At 31.9% G+C, this 24,340-nt stretch overlaps 1 protein-coding gene and 2 long non-coding RNA genes across 4 annotated transcripts; 1 reads left to right on the top strand and 2 right to left on the bottom strand.

Annotated features, from left to right (window-relative positions):
* Positions 1–73: 73 nt before the first annotated feature.
* On the top strand, positions 74–24,340 carry tok (tolkin). The gene is made up of 8 exons (XM_965069.5): positions 74–213; positions 4,382–4,686; positions 12,480–13,128; positions 14,404–14,582; positions 14,641–14,871; positions 17,005–18,180; positions 20,729–21,447; positions 23,760–24,340. Exons 2-8 carry the CDS (start codon positions 4,533–4,535, stop codon positions 23,892–23,894), a joined length of 3,243 nt encoding a protein of 1,080 aa, XP_970162.1. The 5' UTR covers positions 74–213; positions 4,382–4,532; the 3' UTR covers positions 23,895–24,340.
* Positions 3,971–9,752, bottom strand: LOC135266657 (uncharacterized). 2 transcript variants are annotated; one of them, XR_010334778.1, is made up of 2 exons: positions 7,875–9,752; positions 3,971–4,758 (listed from the first exon to the last, which is right to left on the bottom strand). It is a non-coding gene; the product is annotated as an uncharacterized LOC135266657 (long non-coding RNA). The 2 variants fall into 2 exon arrangements; XR_010334779.1 differs by having other exon boundaries at positions 3,971–4,742.
* LOC135266656 (uncharacterized) lies at positions 9,901–12,501 on the bottom strand. The gene is made up of 2 exons (XR_010334777.1): positions 11,732–12,501; positions 9,901–11,682 (listed from the first exon to the last, which is right to left on the bottom strand). It is a non-coding gene; the product is annotated as an uncharacterized LOC135266656 (long non-coding RNA).

The following is a 24,340-nucleotide window of genomic DNA, read 5'->3' as shown; positions in this document are numbered from 1 at the left end:
CACAAGCTAATTTCTAATCCCTTTTCCTCAAACTTGGGATGTTAATCCCTTACCTGACATAATCACACGTACCCTCGGCCACCCACCCCTCGTTCGAAGGAAGGGAGACTCTGGAGGCCCTCCCAAAGCTACTTGCTGTTATACACATCCTATTAGTTGTGTCCTGACTCGCGTTCTAGTTGCAAGGCCTCGAGTAAAACACGCGCTTCTCGAGTAAGTATCGTTCAACTTAGCAAAAAGAAAACTGTTTGGGTTCCAAAGATAATGTGCTCTTAATTGATTAGTCGCGTCTTCGCCAAGCGACTACAATTTTTCGCTTTTTTGTGGTGTCTGGATTTATCCCTTGTGGATAAATTTCAAACTATTTTTTAACGGTCTGTTATCGCCACTCGTGTTCAAAGTTTTAGACAACAGATACGGTGCACTCGTCGGATAATTCTATTTTTACTAACAATGTGGTTCTGGTGATGAGTTTTGTGATAATAATCAAAAATTGCAATAGATTTGTGGCTGAAGCCAAGTATATTATTGCTAATAAAATTTGCAAGTGGTGACCTTTACTCTGCTTAATTAGTGGCAAAATTTAGCATTTTCTGAGAATTTTTTTTAGTAATTGGATTGATAACTCTGACCTTACTTACTTTGCGAAAATTATACGTAAGCTGATAGCGATCAAGGAATAGTTGCTAATTAATTTACAACATCATGATCTTTAATTGGAGACTTTTCAATATTTTTTTAATTAATTTCGGTCTAATTTTCTTAAATAAATATAATCACCAAAACTTTTGTTTACCCTTAAACTTACCTGATTTTTTACAAATGGGAGATATTTATTATAATTTCCGCAATTCTGTAGGTATTTACAAATTGAAGAAAACTTATAGCAAAAATTATATTTTGCAAGAAACCTCAGTTTTTGGAGAAATTTGAACCCTAGTAAATTATTTACTTTTTATTAGGACTAAAAGAAAGAATCTGTCTTCTTAATGTTAATAAAAAAGATGTTTTCTTGTTATTTCTTTGTTGAATATTTTTGTGTATATTGTGTTTATGCCAGTTTTTTAGTGATAAAATGAAAAAAATACTGAATCTGTTTCAGAAAATTATCAAAATTATCCAAATCTAATAATTAACAGTTAATATTTTCCAATAATAATTGCTGATGACTACGGTTTTACCTCGTTCTGTAAATGTCAGCTGATTCAGATTAAAAAATTAAATGCAAAACAAAATAGATTCTTCATGTATACACCTACCTATTATTCAACAAAATGATCGCCGGAGGGTGAAAATTAAAAAAAGGTGAAAATAAAATGTCATCTTACATGAATCACCTGACACTTCTGTTCAAAAATGAACAATAGATTATACAAAAATAATATTTTTTATGAAGATGTTCAAGAAATAAAATAATTCTTTTAAAACACTATTTCTAATCACATTTTTTATACAGGGTGAGTTTGTTAAAAGGTGTTACTGTTTCGGAATGGATATGATTTTTTTGGAAATTTTCTGCAATTCACAATTCCTTATAATTATAATTAATTCATAATAAACCATTGTAATAATTTTTTTTATCATTTCTAATAACATTATGAAGAAAACAATTCTTAAAAGACATTTTATCCAAATAATACAATGTGTTTTTAAATGATTCTCATCTAGTCGCCTGTGAATTGCTCATGTAAAATCAGAAAGTGCCTCTTCATAGAACTAATGATAGGCATTTAGACATCGAATATTACCATTCTTCATTTATTAACTTACAATTTTTTTTACATGTAAACTAATTTTAAAGTTAACTTGATGAAATTCATTTAAAAATACATTGTATTTTAAAACATATAAATTTATTCGTTGTGTGGCTCCCGTTTTTTCACACACATTTAATTCTTTACAAATTGTAATTAGCGATTAAGTTGACTTTTGCAAAGTAAATAGCAACTAAATTTAATTGCAGACTAAAAATTACGAATTGAACGAATTCAGAGCTGCAAAATGTGAGCTACACAACGCGTAAACATTTATTTTTTAAGATAGGCGACAATTTTTTTAAAGTATTTATTGAGTAACATACCCTTTATTTATAGTTTTTTCCAAAATGTCAATAGAAATAAAGTAAATTGTAGTTACTTAATAATTTATTATACAGCCTGAACCAAAAGTAACTCACAAAATTCATGCCATTTTTCAAAAAAATTCTCAAACGGGTTAATTTTATTTTTTTTAATGTTACATTTGGTCATTTTTAATTTTTTTAAATGACAATTTACCTTTTTTATTAGTGTTTTACGGGGTACACATTTTTATCTTATAAAATAAACACTTATCTTTAAGATAAGCGACAATTTTTTGAAAGAATTAATTGGTTAATACACCATTTATTCATAGTTTTTTCCAGAATGGCAATAGAAATAAACTAAATTGTAGTGACTTAATAATTATTACACAGACTGAACCAGAAGTAAAGCACAAACTTCATCATATTTTTCAAAAACATCCTCAAACGGGTCAATTTTCTACATCTTTAATTTTTGAATAATGACTTAATGACGTCATTTTTAATTTTTTTAAATGACAATATATCTTTTTTATCGGTGTTTTAGAGAGTATACATTTTTGTCTTTCTGGTAAGTATAAAAATACAAAAATAAAGCAAAAAAAGAAAAAAAAACAAATAAAAAATTGATAAAAGTTATCGAGAATATTACACAAAAAGCTTAATTTTTTTGTTCTTTCTCTATTTTATAAAGAGGGATTTTTGTTTGTTTATTTTTTTGTTTAGGCGTCATATTATGAGCTTTCATGGTAATTATACTAAAGAAAAGTATAACAAACTGTTGCAGCTTTTAAAATAAGTCAAGAACAAAAAGATAATGTCTATTATTTTATTTATTATTATTTCTTATTACCAGAATAATAAACAGTGAACTAAAATGTCGGTTGTTGAATTAAGTTGAATGTTGAATGATTTTTAAAATGTCACTAAGACGTCAAAAAAAATCGGTCTGCGAAGATTTTTTTAAAAAATCATTAATGACAAAGATATAAATTTTGTGATTCAGTTTCTATATTTTATATACGAGGTTGTAGAAAAAATTCTGAAAAAGTCTCTTGCATAGAGATTAGAGCAGAAATTAATTTTTTTGTTGGTAACATTGTAAGCTTTTTTTTAATATATGAATTCTAAATTATTAACACTATTTTAAAATTCGTTTGCCATAGGAACGTGTTCTAATTAAAATGTTTCAACAAAAAAATTTTGTATAACACTCTTAGGTCAAAAACCATTGACGCCATTACCAAAATTTTTATGTTAAAGATGGTTATTTAATAGTTATTTAATTGGCATACTAATCTAATTATTATTATTATTATTTACCCGATGATTGTAAAATAATTCCAGAGTCAAATTTCGTCATTCAATTTAATATTTTTCATATTACAGGAATAGCAACTTTATCTTTATCAAAAAATATTATTTCGTAGCCAGGTTCTTCCACTTTAGGTCAGTTTTCCTCATTTTATCTTATTTATGTTATAAGTTATAATATTGTTCAAGGAAATGAATGATACTCATTTTAAAGAGATATTGGTCAAACCACCACTTTAGTTAAAATGGAGGCAGGAGCGTCCCAGAACAATTTGGCCCTAAATAAATGAGCCTCTATAATCTAATAAGTAAAACATTTTGAAACATTTTAAATAATAATTTTCTTTGTCCATCTTTCAATTTTTCTTCAAAATGTTGCTTTATCTGTAGACCATTCAGCGTCCTTGGTACTAATAAAAATAATAAAAAAACTTTTATTTACGGAAAATCCGATCTTTCTTATAGGTTTTTCCAATAAATAGGAGAAACCAAAAAGAAAAAAAAATGCGTTTCAAGAAAAAAATCTTATTTTTAATTTTTTTCCAAAAGCGAGCATATGATAAATTTTGCCAGGATTGATAGAATATGAGGCGATACAGATGTACTTTTTATTTTTGTTTACTTTCAAGTTTAGATACAATGAAGGTTACAAGAACTAATGGAATAGAGAGTCGTTGTTTTAGAGAAAAATGAATTTTCTCGCAAATGAGTTTGTCCTCAGAGGAAATGTCGGTGTTGAGTCGGGCGTTTGTCGAGCCACGTATGAATTATTTTGTCATCATTTGCCGGTTTGAGTAGTTTCGTTAGCCACCTCAGCCTGCACTAATGAGTGTTCCACCCTCGCGCTGCAGCTCCTCCTCGTTGCAAAATTGCTGAAATCGCTGCTAAAATGATTAATGCGCGCATTTAATTTGAAATTAATTGCACAGTAAAAATAAATCAGTATGAATTGACACGTAACGCTGTTATCTCGCTCAAATATCTGACTGCGATCCACTGTTCCAGTTGTCGTCGTCTTCAGGAGGGAAATGCAGGCACGAGTCGCGCAAGTGATCTTTGTCCGCTTGGCCAAACATCTCTGATAATGCCATAAACCCAGCGCTTCCATTCGAAAAACGATGTGATTTCACCCTAGTCCAGTGTTCGCGTCGGAAGCATGCAGTGTGTGGCGGCCTTTATCAGTTTGTTGTGTGTCTTGCGTGCCGCGAACTGTGATAACAGGACTAAGCGGTTCACCGTCGAGGACCTCCTCTCCACCACCTTCCCGAAGAAGGTCTCCGACGACCAGGACCTGGACCCCTGCAAGGCCGGTGAGTAGCGGCGCGAGCTGGATACAGGCGGTTCGAGGAGATAAAGGGGTGGAAACCTGCACGGGTTTACGACTAATGAAGAGTTAATTGAAAGTGGCAACAATTTGTTGGGCTCGAGGACGAGCCGGTCGGTATCAACGATAATGCCGCAAGTTTAATGACGTGGCGGAGAGATTAATCCCAGACGGGGGGATGCTTTAAACCCTAAACGCATCCATAAGTCAACGGCTGAAGGGATTAAGCCAAGCTCAAAAATAACACGACACATGGAGGGTTGAAGGGTTAGACGGCAATTCGCAACGAAATCACCAAAAATAATAATTTTAAATTACCTCCACTTTTACTGGTCTGTTATGTTCCTTTCTTCCTTTATCTAAAGAAATCTGCGATCGGAACATCCTTGTTTAGCGGTAGACAATTTTTTGATAATTGAAGTAATGTTATGCCAAGTCATACAGTGTTACATTCTGAAGAACTAATATCAAATTACTACTCCTTTATTACACTACACCAGTGTTTCCAAACGGAAACCCCCGGAGATGTGCCAAAAAAAGTATTGTATTTTCTACTGAGAAAAGTTATTCAATAATCATAATTAGATATTATGAAGATTAGCTATCAGTTTTCTGTAATTTATTTGAAATGAAGAGGTTTGAAGTTGGAGCAATTTTTTCTTCAGTCTTACTTTGAAAAAATGACATTTTTGTTATTCCATTGTAAAGTGCAATAAATTCAGCCACCTTCATTTAATTTCTTTCTGCCTCACATACATATTTTGCATTTTTGTTACTTTCTTGTTAAAAATTAAAAATTTCAGTGTAAATTAACCGCTTTTTTTTCCAGATTTGTATCAAAAACTGTTATCGATAGGAAATTTGTCCTTATTTTTGTTTTCGTATTTAGATTTTTATATGGGTTTTTTGCTAACAAATAATATCATTTTTTCAAAATAAATCAAACACTGGTTGTGACTTTCTTAACTATGTTTACTAAGAATGAATTGCTTATACAGCCAATGTTAGAACTATCTAACATTCAAAAAACATCCTTTACATAATATTTACTGCACTCTGTTACTAATTTTATAAAAAAAAATTATATATTGAATTATGTATTAGTTTTTTTTTTAATTCGTATTCATCAAGATTCATTCAGTTTAAAATAAGCAACAAGGAAAATAAATTAAATACATTAAAACCTCTCAACAGCGAACAACGATGTCCGTAGTGGAGAGGTGTCCCTTAAGGGAGGTTTTACTTTGTCTATATACAAGGGGTTTGCTAATTTCTGTCGGATTTTAGAAGAGATTTACAAGGTGAAAAAAATTGGGAACCACTGCACTATACCATTCAATTTGAAATTTTGTTTAAGAAAATTAAATGCTAGTTAAAAATAATAATCGCTATAGAAAAAAATCAGTAAGAACTACTTAATATTATTTATATTTAAAAAAAATATATCAATGAATTGTCTAATAAGAGGTGCAACTACATTTTTTACTTCTGGGTATTAGATACGCCACTGGGTTTTTCTAAACCATCTTAAAAAAAAACTTTTTAGTTTTTTTTAGTTTTTTTAATCAAATCTGCACGACAAAAATTGTGCATTCCTGGCATACCAAATATTTAGCTTATTAGCGTCATTAAATATCTAGGTAGGTAGGTAGACAGTTTTATAAATAGTATTATTATTTTCTCTGAGCAAACTTTATTGAAAAAAAATATACATTCCAACTTAGCATTTACAATATTTTTCTTAGAAAATGACTATTATTTACCTAGCAGTTTATTAGTATTCTTTAAGAAGAACAAAGTCTTTATTCTTTATTTATTCTTTATTTTTTATTGTTTATTTATTTACAAGAAGAATAAATTTTTCTGAAAAACTAATCTCCCTCTTTATTTTTTTTACTTCCACAAGTTACAAAAATAAAAAATTAAAAAAAAACGCTAAGGGTGTTTTTTTGACACGGGGGTAATAATTTAAAAAAGATCACAAATAGGAATAAAGCGTATATACAATGTGCTCAAAAATGGTTGTTCATCAAGTCAGCAATGGAATTCAAATTTCATGTGCCGCTTCATCCAAATGACTTTTGTGGTAACAGCTGTCATATCTGTCATTTATTACCTTTTTAGTCAAATTTTTGCATTTTTCGGCAAAGTTGTTTCAAATTTGTCTCGATTTTTTTTATATATCCGTGATTTTTGTTGTGTTCTTTCGTTTTTAGATTCAAAGTCTGTTTGTACCTACTATTTTGACGAATCTGTCATTTTGACAGCATTCACAATTTGAATTAAGCGGCACACCGTGTTCAAATTTCATAGGTGACTTGATGAACAACCATTCTTTAACACACTGTATTATGTATTGTGCAGTTTTCAACCCCTTAGCTCCAATTTTAGTTTTGTGCATATAATTTTTTCTGATTTTTACAAACAAATAATATTTTGAAATGAAAAAAAATAAACAAGTGCAATAATCGTATATGAAAAAAATTGCTAAAATAGATGAATAACGTAAATTAAAAAATAAGTCTTGATTTTCATCCAAAGCTTTTTTCAATATCATATAAAGAAAATTAGCTCTTTTTAGGCCCGGTCTGTAGGAAAAGTTTTGGTTACTTCATATAAAAAATTAAGTTATAGAAATTCAGTAGTTTTTTTAATCTACTTTTGTGAAATTTTTCGAAACTAAAACAGAGTTTTTAGTTCAAAAAACGTGCTTACATGATAAAGTTAATTTAATGACAAAATCAAAGACTCATTCTGGCTGAAAACCTATAAATCTTCTGCAAAATGCGGAAAATATATTATTTTCAATCTAAGCTAAAAAAAAAGTTGAGCTAAGAAAATTTTTGGGTTAGTTTTTGCGATAAATGTTTCAAAACGCTTAAAAAAAACCAAAAATTTGAAAAAAAAAAAACAAAATTACACCATTTTTTCTTAAACTTATCTTATAAGTAATTATTACTTTTTGTTTCAGTTAGATATTATTAATTAAATAGTGAATAACCGACTAAAATATATTTTTTTTCCAGTACCAATTTCTATATGTATATTTTCCTCAAGGTTGTGTTACTTAATACTCATTTTGACAATTTTTGAGGTAATTCTAGTCACTAAACTCTTTCACCTCTGTATCACAATAATAATAACAGTTGTCAACATCTTTGTTCACAAACTCACCTGTTCTTGAAATTTTTAATTCCAATGCCAAAATTTTGTAACAAACTTTACCTTGTTAAAAGGCTAACAAAAACAAATGATTGCAACTTTATGTATTGTTTTTACAACCGTATCTGTCAATAAAGGTGATGAAGTATTGATATAATAAAACAAATCCGAGAGCGCTTAATTGGATTAAATATTCCACTTTGATACGGCTACATAAAAGAACCGTTCTACTTATCATTCATTATAATTATAAAATTTTCCAATATTTTAGTCAATAAATTACTTTAGTATTACCGCCTGTTAAAAAAACTAGATAGGGGAGAGTGGAACCTTTCAGACCATTGTAGCTACAAAAGAACGAACGTGAGATCTAGCAAAATCCGGATCACATGACTTAATCCCTATTATTAATCCCAACGGCAGAATTCTAAGAAGTGACAGGGGATAAGCAATAAGTAAGACAGCTGACAGCTTAACTCCCAAATTACAATAATTGCGATCGAAAAACCCTATAACGGTAATGTTAGGTGTGTAATGACGTCACAAAATTAATCCCAGCCACCTATTGATGTGGCACACGTCCATGTCGATCCGTTAACACGGCCAGTTAGTAGCTCATTAGCATTGCCAATGTTTAACGAAATGTTTGCGATAATTGGCCCTTTGATCGGCCATGCATGTGCGACACGAGGGCTTGACACCTAGCCAATTTCGATTTGCAGGTCACAACTTATCGTCGCACTTGTTTTTAACGACGGTTATTGAACTTGAGAGTTTTGCAACTTATTTTTCTATGGAAAATATGTTTTTTTCAAATATGGGACGGGGTATTATTTATACTTCAAGGTGTTGGGAGTGATGGAGGATGCGCTGACGGCTTGTCAAATTCAGTGGTTATCAATTATGTGCCGAGTGGATTTGTTTTAATTGATTTAATCTAATTGAAAATAATTTTATCAATTCGGGGAAATATTAAAGAGTTAAAAGAAAAAAAAACAAAGCAATGATTTTGCAAAAGACTACTTTTGCTTGAGATAAACAGCTGGGAAGGATTATGGATGGGTTACACTTACACAAAGAGATCAGCTATAAATAGAACTTTGGGTCTCCAATTATGATTTATGACACATAAACAAATTAAAAACAAACTGTTTAATTAAATTATCGCAAAAACATAGCGCAAGCGGAGAAATTAATTAATAGAGCAATAAAATTTTATATAACTGACCGTTGTTTTCCCCAGTTTGCAGTGCTTGTCTCACTTTATAGATATACAATTCTTAGACTTGAAACACACAAGTTGTAAAAACAGTAAAGCACAGAAATAATCTCTTAGTGAAACTAATCGGACTTCCTATTATGTCTTCCATTCTTAAAATTGTTATTTCTAAACTTGAAATTGTAAACACTAGTAAACAATGATTCCCAAATATTATTATCGAGTCCCAGCCTTAACAAAAAAACTTATACAAGTGAAATAGAAAAAATAAAACTCAAAGTCTATAAGGTTTAAGCTACGTAGGGAGGACTATATCTTAGGAGACAAAACGAGATACAATTTTTCTGAACCCAAATAAATAGTACGGCAGAGTAAAAATAAAAAAAGCATTTAAAATTAATTTAAATTCAACTATTTTACCAATTCTTGGAAAAAATGCAAAAATGTTGAGCTTTGCACTCTTAACAGAATGACTAAAACTGCTGTCTAAAATTTTTATAAGAAACATGAAAAAAAATTATTTAAAATTTAAAATTTGCGCTTTGTCCCATATTTTTTAAAACGCTGCAAATATGGTTAAAGACACAAAAAAATGTAAAAAAAAATTGTAGAGTATTTCTTTCAAAAAACTTTGCGAGACCATATCTCTATCGTCAACGGTTTAGGCTCCAAAGACGTTCATATATATCATATAATATATATTAGATATTATATATTATATATTATATATTATATATTACATATTATATATTATATATTATATATTATATATTATATATTATATATTATATACTTTTTATAGGAAATTTAATTGCCTAAAACATTTTTCTTACATCTGTAACCGTATCGCAGCTTTTGAAAAATTAGAGCAGAGTAAAAAATACTAAAAGTTTGATTTTTTTAAATATAGTCTACGACACAGTTTCAGCGTTATGTTTATGCCTCACTATTGCTTTTTATTTTTTTGCTTTATTTTTTTGTTTGCTATGTGTTAACCATTATAAAAATATATATATTTTCAAATTAATTGTACTAATAATCGGGTAACTGCGCTATCTGGGGCCTATCGAACCTAACTATCGAAAACGGGAACGTTTTTTTTGTATGTAGTTTCATCTCCTAATCTCTAGACATCCGTAGTTTTAACATACGAACTGAAAATTTAATATTAAAACACGTAAAGTAATAGACTGAATAATTAAGTAATGGATAAATTTTAAAGAATTTGAATCTAACTATTTAAGTAACTACCATAATTGTGGTTATGATATCTATGATCAAGTGGCAGTCTAATTGTGCATTCTAACTCCATATCTCCAGTAAAACTGGCTATCTTTTTATCCAGTGATTTGTAAAGTTGGAATTAAAAAATTGAACATTGGGATAAATTTTAGCACAAGATCAACAAAAAAATATATAGGCAGGGAGAGCATTAAATTCTCAATAGTGAGATATAATTAAAAAAAATTACCAATTTGCACAGTGCCACATATTTTTCAAATGTGAATGTGATTGAAAATACAAAAAATTGTAGTAAGTTAAATTTTCTTCAAAAACCATTTAATTGCTCTAAAATCTTTTCTCGATATTCAGCAACCGCTAAAAAAATTAAATGAACTCTTCACTTCTCTTCACGGCTTTGTTGGAATTTTGTTTCTACTACCTTCTTTGTTACTCTGTTCTTTAGCGTATCCGCAGCGTTTTGGTAAATATGGGGCCGAACGCATATTTAAATAAAAAATATCACATATTTGTCTTGATAATTTAGGTCAGTTTTTTTCAGCTTATTAAGAATTTTTTTAAGCAACTAGTGAATTAGTAGTTAAATTTAAATTAATTTGTGGGACGTTCTAATCCATTAGTACAGAAAATCGAGCTACTTTGTATTGTAGCAACGTTTTCTTTATTAAATTTTTATTATGTTTACCAGAACTGCAAAGAAGCGAATCACTCAGGCAAGCTTATTGTGATTTATTGCAGATAGGCTGTAGTCATTCAGACGAACCGATCGGTATTGTAAATATTTTTATTTTAACACCATTATCTGTTGTAAGACTTTATAGTGTACAAAGAAAACGGTGCTGCAATATTTTATTTCGCCTCCTAGTAGTCGTTTATTTAATAGTTTTTATCTTTATAATATTGTTTACGATATTACTCAGTGGTAATTCCAGTTAACTGTGATTTTAAAGATCGAAAACAGGAAATCGCAAATATGATTTTACTGCGCAATTTTTGATTTAAAATTCGGAAATAAAAAAAATACTTTGGTTTCCTTGATTGGCACACCTATTACCTATTTCGCTTAAAAATTATCGTAAAATTTAGAGCAGCAGTTTCACCTGACTTGGCACCATGCCAATTTTTCTTTAATTTGAAATCGCGAAAATTAATTAAAGTTTGATGGAAAAGTGCGAAAACTCGCGAGATCTGGAACAAGTTTCCGTTCACTCCCAATTGTTGCTCACTTTTGAGGTCTGTATCCAAACATTTCCAACACCGATTCATCCAAATACGTTACACGTTTCCCTCACAATGGTAACATGATCCGGCATACATACATCACCATGTAGATCCAGTTTTACAACACAAAGCCGAAATCTGAATAGGGAAGTGAGTTAGTGGTAGTCAGCTGACAAGTATTGCCCACCTCTTCCAACTGCAATAACTCTTGGATCCAGAGAAACGCTCTCATATCAATATAATGATCAACATTTTATGTCGCGTGACGTCTGTGCGTTTATGACGGAACTGGGGGAAGTTTTTATAGGCGTTTTACGTACTTTACACTATACTAATAGGTTTATGCAGAATTTCGCCGGTTTACGACTCGGCGCAATCTTACTATTAAAACTGTCGTCTTTTTGCGTGTACTGGCAGGGTTATTGATTGCAGGTAATGAAGCCCTGCGTTATCATCTGATGGGATTACAAGGGCTCGTCTGCGCTACCTTTGATGACCATCAAAGCTTCCAATTAATTCCGAGCAACTTTGTGTGCACTTTTTGGTCAAAACGTATCACAGTACCGAGAATTTTCGTATCAGAAACGGCGATAAGCGCGCTATCCGCCTCTCTTTACAGACAACTTGTCTCAAATTCAACAACAGCTGTTATCTATTGACATGTTGTCATATTCGGAATGACGTTGACACGATCATCACGGGTCACCAGCCGTGCGATAAGCGCGCAGATCAAGGGCGGCCATGCTCTTCTCACCTCGACCAAATTCGGCCGAAATTGGAGCGCAAATCGCTTTTTATTTGCTCACCCCTTTTAGGGCAATTTCGTTAATTTCCTATTATTATAACGACATTAGAGCGATATAATCGGATTGCATGCGCACTCGGCCCTCTCACAAGAGGACCCTTCGCCCTTATTAATTTCGCCCTGTTCCCAGGTGGGTTCATGGGCGACATCGCCTTGCCCATCAAGCCCAAGCCCAAGGACTCGCTGCTCCAGGAGGAAGTGGAGAAGTACAAGCAGGAGGTGCTCGAAGGGCTCCAGATTGAGGAAGAAGGGCTCACGGACTTCATCCGGAAGAAGACCAAGCAGCCGGCGCCCATCCCAACGCCCCGGAGTTACAACGACCCGTTTGATGATATTTCCGGAGTGGCGAATCCGACGCACAAAAACGGCCAAATTCTCAAACCCGCCGCCGGATTTCCGAATCCGAAAAACGATACGAAGATTCGGCATAATAAGAGACATGCGGAGGTCAGACGGAGACGGAAACGGAATCGGAAAGGGGATTCAGACGAGACGCCGGTTCATGATTTTGAGCCGAATTTTGATATGAAGAGGAAACGGCCACTTTTGAACGAAAATTCCCACCATAGGAGAGTGACAAGAGCGGCAACGGCACGGAAAGAAAGAGTCTGGGATTATGGGGTCATTCCCTATGAAATTGACGGGAATTTTAGTGGAGGACATAAGGCATTGTTCAAGCAGGCGATGAGGCATTGGGAGAATTTCACATGTGTCAAGTTTGTGGAAAGGAATAGGGATGAGCACCCCAATTATATTGTCTTCACGGAAAGGCCTTGTGGGTAAGATTTTTTATTTTTGATTTGTTTTACATACAGGGTGACCCAGGTTTGCGTAATCGGTCTGTAACTTTTTAGTTACTTAAAATATTGCTATGCCATTTTTATTATCCGATAAATAAACTTAAAGTTTACAAACTAAAATTATTTTTATTATCCACAGGGTGTTGTATACAGGGTGGTAAACTAAAATTATATTTTTTTAAATGGAACACCCTATATATTTTTACAGAATTAGATTCTACACAAAAAAGTAAGGTAACTTTATATAAACTATTATGGGTCTATCTATTTTCGTTTCGGAATTATTCAACTTTTAGTTAAAAAAATTTTTTTTTTGAAAAATTACTACGAAGTTGTCTATGAATATTTTTCTACAAATTTGTTACAGAAAAACCTAAATACCTTGCAATTTTAGCAAACAGTCGACTTTTACTTGAAACACGCAGATAATGTACAGAGTGTGCCAAATCACAAAAAGTTGAATAACTATTTTTTTTTTTAAATAGATCACCATGTATTTTTTTACGATGGAATTTTTTATAAGCTTTCTAATAATATGCGATCTGTATAGAAAAATTTTAAATATTTTTTAAAGTGCCTTTTTTATTATTAATTCTTGACGAGTAAAATTCTTTTATGTATCAAGTAATAATTAAATTACTGATGTAATTAGTCACATTAGTACATATCAAAAAATAAATTATCATTTGACTTATCACATTCTAGGATATGAAGTTTTTTATAATAATAAATAAATAATAAATTTATAATTAATTTTTTTTGAAAAATTTTGAAAAATGTTTTAAATTTGCGATGCAAATTTTATACCATTAACAAGCTTATGCAAAATGCTATCGATACGTCTAAAAAAATACGTGGTGTTCCATTTGAGAAAAATGAGTTATCCAACTTTTTGCATTTTGGCACACTTTGTACATTATCTGCGAGTTTCAAGTAAAAGTCGACGACTTGTTAAAACTGCAAGGTATTCTTGGTTTTTCTAGGCAAATTTGTGGAAAAATATTCATTGATGATTTTGAAGTGATTTTTCAAAAATTGGTCTTTTTTATAACAATAAGTTAAATAATTCCGAAACAAAAAGAGATATACCTAGAATAATTTATACTAAATTACATTATTTTTTTGTGTAGAATCTAATTACTCCGACGTTTTCCAACGTTTTCAAAACTATTTTAGACTCAAATTTTCAATTTTATTAAATTCCAATTTTTGCCATGTTTGCTGATGGAAAATTTTAAAATTTCTTGTTTGCAGATGTTGTTCTTTCGTCGGAAAAAGGGGCAACGGAGGCCAAGCAATCAGCATTGGAAAAAACTGCGACAAATTCGGAATTGTCGTACATGAACTGGGTCACGTGGTTGGATTTTGGCATGAGCACACTAGACCTGACCGGGATAAACATGTTAATATAATTCGGGAGAATATTATGAGTGGTGAGACTTGAAAAAATCTTCTTCAAAAATGAAAGGAACAACAATTTTTGAATTTCAGGTCAAGAATACAATTTTAATAAATTAAACGATGAAGAAGTGAATTCTCTGGGCCTAATTTATGACTACGATTCAATCATGCATTATGCACGAAACACATTCTCAAAGGGGACTTATTTAGATACAATCCAGCCCATAGATGTCCCCAATAGGAAGCGTCCTGAAATCGGACAAAGAGTCCGTTTGAGCGAAGGCGATATAGCTCAAACGAATCTTCTTTATAAGTGTATTAGTAAGTAGAACAGAGGGGGACAATCAATTCAGTTTTATTAAATTAACTGTTACGTGTGCAGAAGTGCAGCGTGGCACAGGGGAAAATTATTGAACTCCACGAGGCCGAATCTTTGACCCGACTATATTTTTATCACACAAAATGACAAAAACAAAACCAGGCCCGTTTAGCTAATTATTGTTGAGTCAACGTTACTTATTAATAAATAAGCAAGATGTGTTGAACCGCTTTCTAGATTCGTAACGTTTTTTTTTTACGTATATTTAACGAAAATTAATCTATCTCGCGTTTGACCAGCTATGTACAGTCACCCACTTTGAAAATGACTCCTAAAGTACAGCCTTGATTTCGGTTGTCATAAATAATACAACGGTTATGGGAATAAAAAAAAAGTTATTCGAGTGATGCAAAATAATTTTAACGTGTGATTAAAATTTGCCGTATAGTTTAACAAACACATTATAACATAAATTCGTATTTCATTTTATTTATATTTAGAATGTCTTTGCCAATCAATAAATAAAAAGCCGAATGAGCGAAAAAGACTCTCTTTAAAAGTGAGTTATCATTGTTATCAATATTTGTTTGAAAATTTCCTTACTCAATAACTCAATCGTGTATTAATTAATTATTCCAGAAAATTTATTTATTTTTATTACCAAAAATTATCAATATTTTTATGAGATTATGTATAAGTGGATATTTTCGGTACATTTTAATTTTTTTATTTTGTTTGCAAGACAAAAATATGCAATCGTCTAGAAGAAGTGGGGTGAAGATAATAATAATAATTAAAAAATGTTTATCTTCTTAAGAAGTATATATTAGAAAATACTTTTATTGAAGTTTTTGTGTTAATTTAACTTTAGTTATGATAGGGGTTATTCTGTTAATTCCATTTTTTTAAACATTTAGGTAATAAACAAGAATGTTAATAAAAGCAAAACTTTCAATAAATTTTACAAACTTCGACTTTACAGATTCTATTAATTGTTTCAAGCCGTTTTTGATTATGTATTTCAGATTTATTTTATGATTTGTTTTTATTTATTTTTTATTTGTTTTTATTTATTATTTTATTTTTTTATTATTTTATTTATTGTTATTGATTTTTTTATTATTATTATTATTATTAATTGTTTTTAACTTTTTGTCATGGTTATATTTTGACACAAAAAGAAAACACAAAAAACAGGGTATCTCAAAATTGGTTAATTCTGAGTTCAGAGAGTTGTATCTAGAGTAGGTAGGTAACACTGCACTAGTCCAAATACCTTCGGAAACCTGCCTCTAGAAAAAAAAACTACAAGCAATGATGAAATCTTCGTAACATTATTCTGACGCACCAGATAAATTAAGTCATAAAAAAATTAAATAAACCGACAATAATAACAGATTAGAAATCGAAACTTTCTTATTTAAGTAATTTTTTTAAATGTTTTGCGTTTTTGTAAATGTTTTTTTTTATATAAAAATCCACGTATTTGTATTAGCATTCAATTTAGAGCTAAAAGATCACTATTTCAATTATCCATGTTTTTCACTTATCTGACTTGGATATGCCCATGAATTATTTTGGGTTAAAAAACTTTGAGCAACCATCAGCAAAGTTATAATTTCGTGACTGCATCACCAGTTCGTGGTCTAGATCTTTAATACAAATTATAGGTACTTGCAGCAATAAAAATTGCAATTTTTTGTAAATCATTTCTATGCTAATATAAAAATTTTCATCGAAAATAAATTACCAAAAATTGATTTATGATTGTCAAGTTTTTTATATCTCAAAACTAGTTTACGATCTGTGATGATTTATGAAGGGGATGTATGGACGCGTCATTTTCAAATTGGGTGACTGTACTTTCGACTAGGCTTACTAATTAAAAAAATAGCAGGTAACAAAAGTAGCAAAATGATAAAAATTGCAATTTTTTGGAAATTATCTCTATGTTAACATAAAAATTTACGTCAAAAATCAATTACCCGAAAACTTAATTTTTTAATTGTCATATTTTGATTTTCTCTCAAAACCAGTTTACGATCCCTGATGTATGGAGGCGTCATTTTCAAATTGTGTGACTGTACTTTCGAAAAAGTGCCAACTCCAATTTTTATTTTCCATCATTTTTTTAGAATGTGGGAGGACCTATCAGGCCAACTCGGCCACCTTCTCCTCCCCCTCCTACCTCAACCACAACGCCCCCGAAGACGGCGAAAAGTGCGAATGGCGGATCACAGCAACCCATGGCGAGAAAATCGTCTTGAACATCACCGACCTGGACATCGAAAAATCCCCCGACTGTGGAACCGACTACATCGAAATCCGCGACGGCTATTGGCACAAATCTCCCCTTCTGGGAAAATTCTGCGGCACCGGAAAACTCGACTCCATCACGTCGACCGGAAGCCGAATGCTGATCAACTACGTGGCGAAAAACCCGAACGGCCATCGCGGCTTCGTGGCCAACTACGAGGCCATCTGTGGGGGCGAGCTGTACATCGACAGTGAGGGCCACTTGGAGTCCCCGAACTACCCCGAGGAGTACCAACCCAACAAAGAGTGCCTCTGGAAGATCACAGTTCCGGAGAACTACCAAGTGGCTCTCAGGTTTCAGTCGTTCGAAGTCGAGAACCACGATGGGTGCGTTTACGACTACGTGGAAATCCGGGACGGGTTTGCGCCGGATAGTACCATTCTGGGCGTGCACTGCGGGTACAAGGTCCCATCGGATGTCATCTCGAGCTCCAACCATCTCCTGGTCAAGTTCGTCTCGGATGGGTCGGTGCAGAAAGGCGGCTTTTCGGCCACCATCATGAAGGAGTACGACGAGTGTGCCATGATCGACCATGGGTGCGCCCAGGAGTGCGTCAACACGCTGGGCAGCTACGAGTGCACCTGCAAGATCGGCTTCGAGCTGCACTCCGATGGGAAAAACTGCGAGGACGCTTGTGGCGGACTCCTGGACGCGCCCAATGGGACTATCACGTCTCCGTCCTTCCCAGATTTGTACCCATTGAACAAGAACTGCGTTTGGGAGATTGTGTCCTTGCCGCAGTACCGGATTACTCTAAATTTTACGCATTTCGACCTGGAGGGGAATAATATGCACCACGCGCAGCAACAACAGTGCGACTACGACCGGCTGGAAATCTACAGTAAATTAGGGGATGAAAAGATGAAAAAACACGGAGTTTTTTGCGGGTCGAGGGCCCCTCTTCCCATCATTTCAGAGGGAAATGTGATGAGAATTGTCTTCAGTTCGGACGTTAGTGTCCAAAAGACTGGCTTTGCGGCTGTTTTCTTCACAGGTTAGTAAAAAAATCGTAGACTGAATCGGCAATAAATCAATTAGCAATATAAACAATAAATCGTTTACTGATAGTTTTTGAGGTCATAAAAAGCGAATGGTGTTTTGTACTTTTTCTTCACACAACTTTAATAATATTCCACATGCGATAACAAGGACGCACTTCCAAATTTTGATTTAAAAAAATGTTTTCTTATAAAAAAAATATTAAATGTGTGGCAGAAGGTAACAAGAAAACTCCATAAATAAATAAATATAACCTGACCTGACTTGACCTGACGTTTTTAAAGTTTATAAATTAGCTTTTTGCTCACTTTTTAGCATTTTTCGGCAAAAATAATAATTAATAATAATAATAATAATAATAATAATAATAATAATAATAATAATAATAATAATAATAATAATAATAATAATAATAACATTTTTGAACACACTGTATTATCTATTACGGATCTTTAAAAATTGAGAAATAAATACTTTTTTACAAAATCTGTAGATTAAGACTTACCCTCTCCCTCACCCAATTTTTTTTCGAATATACAGGCTGTTTCAGAAATAGGCTACAATTTAAATCTATGTTTTTCTAAATGGAACACTATAAATTTTATTGCAATTTTAGACGCAGCTTTTAAGACTGATGATTTTGATTTAAACTTGTATTGGTCGAATCCGCTTAGTTTTTGAAATAATTTGTTTTTTTTTGACAAAAATACGTTTAAAAAAAAAATTAAAAAAATTACAAAAAGCAAAAGATCTTAGAAAAGTAATGTTAGAAAAGAATATGTTGCTTCAGAACTGTAAACTTTACTTCCAGTTTTAGATTTTTGAACATGTTTTGACAAAATTTACCAAAATAAATGAGTTTTTAACTTGAAAATGAAAAACGATTCTGTAAACTTTAAACGAAATTTTGCGAAACATTTGTGTTTTAGGTTGAAAAGAGCTTAAACGCTTTGAAAAAGTAAAAAATGTTTTTTTTAATTTCATTTGATGGTTTTTGGTTTTGAATTTCGCGAAATAAGTGACTTTTTTTTTGGAAATGCACTGAAACCTTGAAAAAGTTTAAAAGTGATGCTTCTAAATAATAATAATAATTAAATAACTAGTAATAATGCCCAAATTTAACGATAATTTGAATATTTTTTATTATTTGTGACTAAACAATATAAAAAATATATAAATAAGGAGATTTTGCGGTAGATTTAAACTGACTTTTGGTAAAAATTTTGGCTTTCAGAGAAAAAAAACGTGCAAAAAATGTGTGAAATTGTAAAAAATGTCTTTTTCAACCTAATTTGATAATTTTTTATTTTGAATTTCGCGAAGTAAGTGACTTTCTCACTGAAAATGCACTGAAACTTTAAAAAAGTTCAAAACTGTAAACTTTACTTCAAGTTTTTTGGACACGTTTTGAGAAAATTTAGCAAAATAAATGAGCTTTTAACTTTAAAATAAAAAACGATTCAGTAAATTTTAAACGAAATTTTGCAAGACATTTGTGTTTTAGGTTAAAAAGAGCTTGAACACTTTGAAATGGTAAAAAATGTCTTTTTCAACCTCAGTTTATAATTTTTGATTTTGAATTTTGCGAAATAAGCCACTTTTTGACTGAAAATACACTGAAACCTTGAAAAATGTTTTAAAGTAATGCTTCTAAATAATAATAAGAATTTAATAAGTAATAATGCGCAAATTTAACGATAGTTTGAAAATTTTTTATTATTTGTGACTAAACAATACAAAAAATACACTAATTTGGAGATTCAAAAATTTTGGGTTTCAGAGAAAAAAACCTGCAGAAAATACTAAAAAATGGTAAAACAATATCATTTTAAAATTGAGGTTACCTATAATTTTTTATTCCGAATTTCAGAATTCAAAATATGTGTATTATGTGTATTTCGAACTAAAAAATCAACTTACACGCTTGGAAAATTCCAAAATTTCGTTTTTTTACCTGAATTCGGTGTTTTAAATTTGGTGAAAAATTTGGTAAAAAATATTTAATTGTTTACTAAATTAATAAATTAAGGTAATACTATAAAAAAGTGCTGAATCGCTAAAAGAAAATGATTTTTTCGACTTAATTTGTTGTTTTTTGTTTTGTCCTTTCGACTTAATTTACGATACCTCAGACATTTGTTCACCCGCGGACAAAGTCCCAACTTGATATCCCAAAAACCAAGGGCACTGCGATTTTTTAAAAATGTGCCTGCAGATGCACGAAATTGTAGAAAAAATTAAATAACTTCTGAACGGTTAAAGTAAATTTCAAAAACTAAACTGATTTATAAAGCCTAAAAAAGTGCAAATTTAAATATGTACAAATATACAGGAGGTGCTATTTAAAAACTGTAACAATGTAACACCCTATATGGGGCAAAATAATTTTAGAACGTGCACTTTGATTTCTTATTTGCAGTGCCATTTGATTTATTTCGATATCTTTGACAGTGTAGGTGCAATCGAGCGCCCTGTATATGCTGTTTTCCGAGCTCTAGTGATAACCAAGTAAATCTTTAAATCGAAAATTTGTTTGTTCACAGATATGGACGAATGTGCCATAAACAACGGCGACTGCCAGCACGAATGCGTCAACACTGTCGGTTCCTACAAATGCACCTGCCATAACGGCTTCACCCTCCACGAAAACGGGCGCGATTGCAAAGAGGGCGACTGCAAGTACGAAATCTCCCTCCCTTTCGGAAGCATCGGAAGTCCAAACTACCCCGACTACTACCCCAGTCGCAAAGACTGCGTCTGGCAGTTCACCACAACCCCCGGCCACCGAATCCGAATTTCCTTCCTATTTTTCGAAGTCGAGCCCCATCAAGAGTGCTACTACGACCACGTGGACTTCTACGACGGCCCTTCGCCCGAGTCCAGCACTTTGGGAAAGTTCTGCGGCTCGAAGTTACCCCATCCTATAGTTTCCTCCGGGAATGAACTCTATATGACGTTCAAATCTGACGCCTCAGTCCAGAGGAAAGGGTTCTGGGCCACTTATGCCGCAGTCTGTGGAGGGATTCTCCAAGCGACGCCCAAGAAAAAACACATTTATTCCCATGCGAAGTTTGGGACGGCTAATTATGACAATAAGGCCGATTGTGATTGGACGATTAAGGCCATTTCGGGGTATAATGTCAGACTGTCGTTTCTGACGTTTGATTTGGAGGATGAGAAGGACTGTGGGTATGATTATGTGGAGGTGTTCAGCGGGATGGACTCGAGTGGGCCCTCCTATGGCCGATTTTGCGGCTCAACGGTGAGTTTTCAAAATTTTAGCCAAATTTTAGCATCAAGGCAAAACTTATAATCACACATAAATACTTCGTAAAATTTTCAACACTTTAACCATCAATTTTAAATTTCTAAATATTGACTCTTATAGGTACTGTTTAATAAAAAAAGTAAAATATAAAGCTTTGTTATTTATTTTGTTTTTTTAGACATTTACTTATACATTTCTGAGATAAGTACTAGGTACCTATTTACTTACACTGTTTTATATTTATTTTTTTGCAACAGAAATTGATAACGTTATCTATTTAAAACATATTGAAATCATAAACTCATAAAAAAATTAATAAATCTCAAATTTTGAAGGTCTCATTAAGCGAATTTTAATTGCTTAACTGTGCTTTAGAAAATAAGAAAAATATGGAGTAAAGACAATTTTTATTGTCTGGGGGACTTTTTTTTGTTATATTTTGGAAATTTTGTACCAATTATCCCCTTTGTAATAAAAATCACCCTTCAAAATTTTGAAAGGTACCTCTCTCTACAACTGAACTGCTAATCTGCATAACCTGCTCGAAAAATAAATATTGGCGTTTAAACAACAATTAAAGGAGTCTAATTATTTCAACGTCAAAGATATTCTATTAATTTTCGAGCATTGAAATCTGATAAACGAATCAATAAATATGTGTTTGCTTTTAACTTCATTCTTTTTATCACCTGACTTTTTTTAAGATTTAGTAATATCGTTAACTTTTTTTAATCAGTTTTTTTAATAGAAATAGGTCACCCATTTCTAACGCATGTTTTCTAAAAATGCAACAGTTCTGAAAATTATATTAAAACACAGTAAAACCTTTCAACACCGATGGGGAATCTTAAATTGCTCGTTGTGGATGAGAGGTGTAAATTTTAAAATAGGTTTTGTTACGTTCCTACAAAAATGTCCGTTGTGAAGAGGTGTCCGTTGTTCGGAAACGTTTATTAAAGGAGGTTTCACTGTACCTTGTAATGACACCAAACGTGTGCACTTGATTTTTAAATGTTTTCTTTATTTTCTATGATATCTATAAAAAATTGCTTTCCATTTATATAAAAAGTTTGTGTTTTTCAAAAAACGTGTTAACTTTTCATTTTTTTTCTAAAATATTACGCTGGCACTGATTTTTTTTAAAGGTATTTTTTTCTATTGTGTACTATTGTTTGCAAAATGGTAACTGTTTAGACATTCTTCAATGAAATGGTGTCAGTAATGTTTTAATAAATGTGAATATTGCATTATCTTAAATTGCGGTAGAGCTCTTACTACTTGAATATTCCTGCAGAAAATTTATTATTTTTAATAATGTTCTGAAAAAAACATATTCAAATGTTGTTTTGTTTTTATACTTAAAAAAATAAATAAAAATTTAAATTAATTAACCAGTTACTTAGCCAAAGTCAAATTCCTAGCCAATTAAGTGAATATTGTGATTTTTTTTATTTTATTTACAATTTTTGTAATATTAATATCAGTATTTATGGTTTCAAAGTGAATCAATAAAAAAATAACCAAAAGTATTTGTGGATAACTGGTCTTTAAAACACTTGCTTTGTTTCGAACACTCCAGCTATGCCGTCGTGCTCGAAAAATCGCCCGTGTTTTAAAGACCCTAATATCCATTTATACTTTAACTAATCTAGTTTATCAAAAATTTACAACAAACATTACCTAACTATTCATTTTATTTAGTACCTAAGTATTTGGTGAATAAAGTCTTCAGTTTCTAAATAGAGACATTTACTAACTTGTCTACCATTATTTCGTACGTCTTATCACTTCACTACGTATTTGCACAGTTTGATAATAAGGAGTAAGTTTTTTTTACTCAACTTGAATTATATTGGAGAGAATTTTTAATTCTTAAATATTGCTTAAATAGAAATGGTGGATGCGCCGGGTGAATGCCACAAATAGGTATTTCAAGTACTTTGAAACTGAAAGTTGCCGAAAAAAATTAACGTCATACTCTTTTAGCATTACCAGTGACAATAAGATATTGATGAACAAAAAAAGTTGCAATTTTGAAAACAATATTTAAATAAAATCAATCAGTTAAGTGTCAAGTGTGTTTATCTAGATATTTTTAAACTGGATATTGAAAAAAGATTGTGTAACTACATTACTACGTTTTTAATAAAACTTGTTTTATTTCGAGCACTCCGGCTACGGCGTTGTGCTCGAAAAATTGCGCGTTTTTTAAAGACTTCAATATTTTTCAGGTGCATAGTTTAATAATAAACGCTTATTTCTCTGTATTAGTTTTTGTTAATTTGTTTGAACCAATTTTTTTGCAGAAACCATTCGATATTTTCTCGCCGTACGACGCCCTCTTGGTCCGTTTTCGCTCCGACGACACTTTTGTGAGCAAAGGTTTTAGCATAGTTTACGAAGCCGTCGAAGAGGCGTTCAGTGGCGAAGACGAAGTGTAGAGTCCAGCAGCAAACTCTTCGAGTTGATTGTCGTTTGGTCCAGCTTCGAATAGAGGGCGCGGTGTTCCAACGAAGTGCGAAACTCAATAAACTCAGATTTGCTCAATATATGAATTACTAGGCCGTTTCTAGTATTTATTTCAAATATTCGTACTTATACTAGTGAAATGTCTTCGTAAATACCTGATAGGAAGATAATTTGTCATTGTTCGATTTATTATTAATGGATAAACACTTATAATAAACAGACTGCCGACTTTAGATTTTATGTCACGACTCTATGGATATTCATATACCGCTCTATAGCTAGGTTAACGATAGGATTTACAAGTTGTTATCAAATTCGACGTGCCATTTTTAAGTTAAGGACGCTGGAATTGTACAGATTTTCGTGAGCTCATGTATACATCTCTTGTGTAAGTTATGAATAAATATTATGTCGAGTA

The sequence above is a fragment of the Tribolium castaneum genome, chromosome 7 (assembly GCF_031307605.1).
Source record: "Tribolium castaneum strain GA2 chromosome 7, icTriCast1.1, whole genome shotgun sequence".
NCBI classification, from domain to species: domain Eukaryota; kingdom Metazoa; phylum Arthropoda; class Insecta; order Coleoptera; family Tenebrionidae; genus Tribolium; species Tribolium castaneum.
Note: the sequence above shows the minus strand (reverse complement) of the source record. Positions and strands in the feature narration are given on the sequence as shown.

Coding starts and splice junctions, on each gene's coding strand:
- tok (XM_965069.5), top strand. CDS start 4,533: ATGCAGTGTGTGGCGGCCTTTATCAGTTTGTTGTGTGTCTTGCGTGCC. Junction 13,129..14,403: donor TTCACGGAAAGGCCTTGTGG/GTAAGATTTTTT, acceptor TCTTGTTTGCAG/ATGTTGTTCTTTCGTCGGAA. Junction 14,872..17,004: donor TCTTCTTTATAAGTGTATTA/GTAAGTAGAACA, acceptor TCATTTTTTTAG/AATGTGGGAGGACCTATCAG.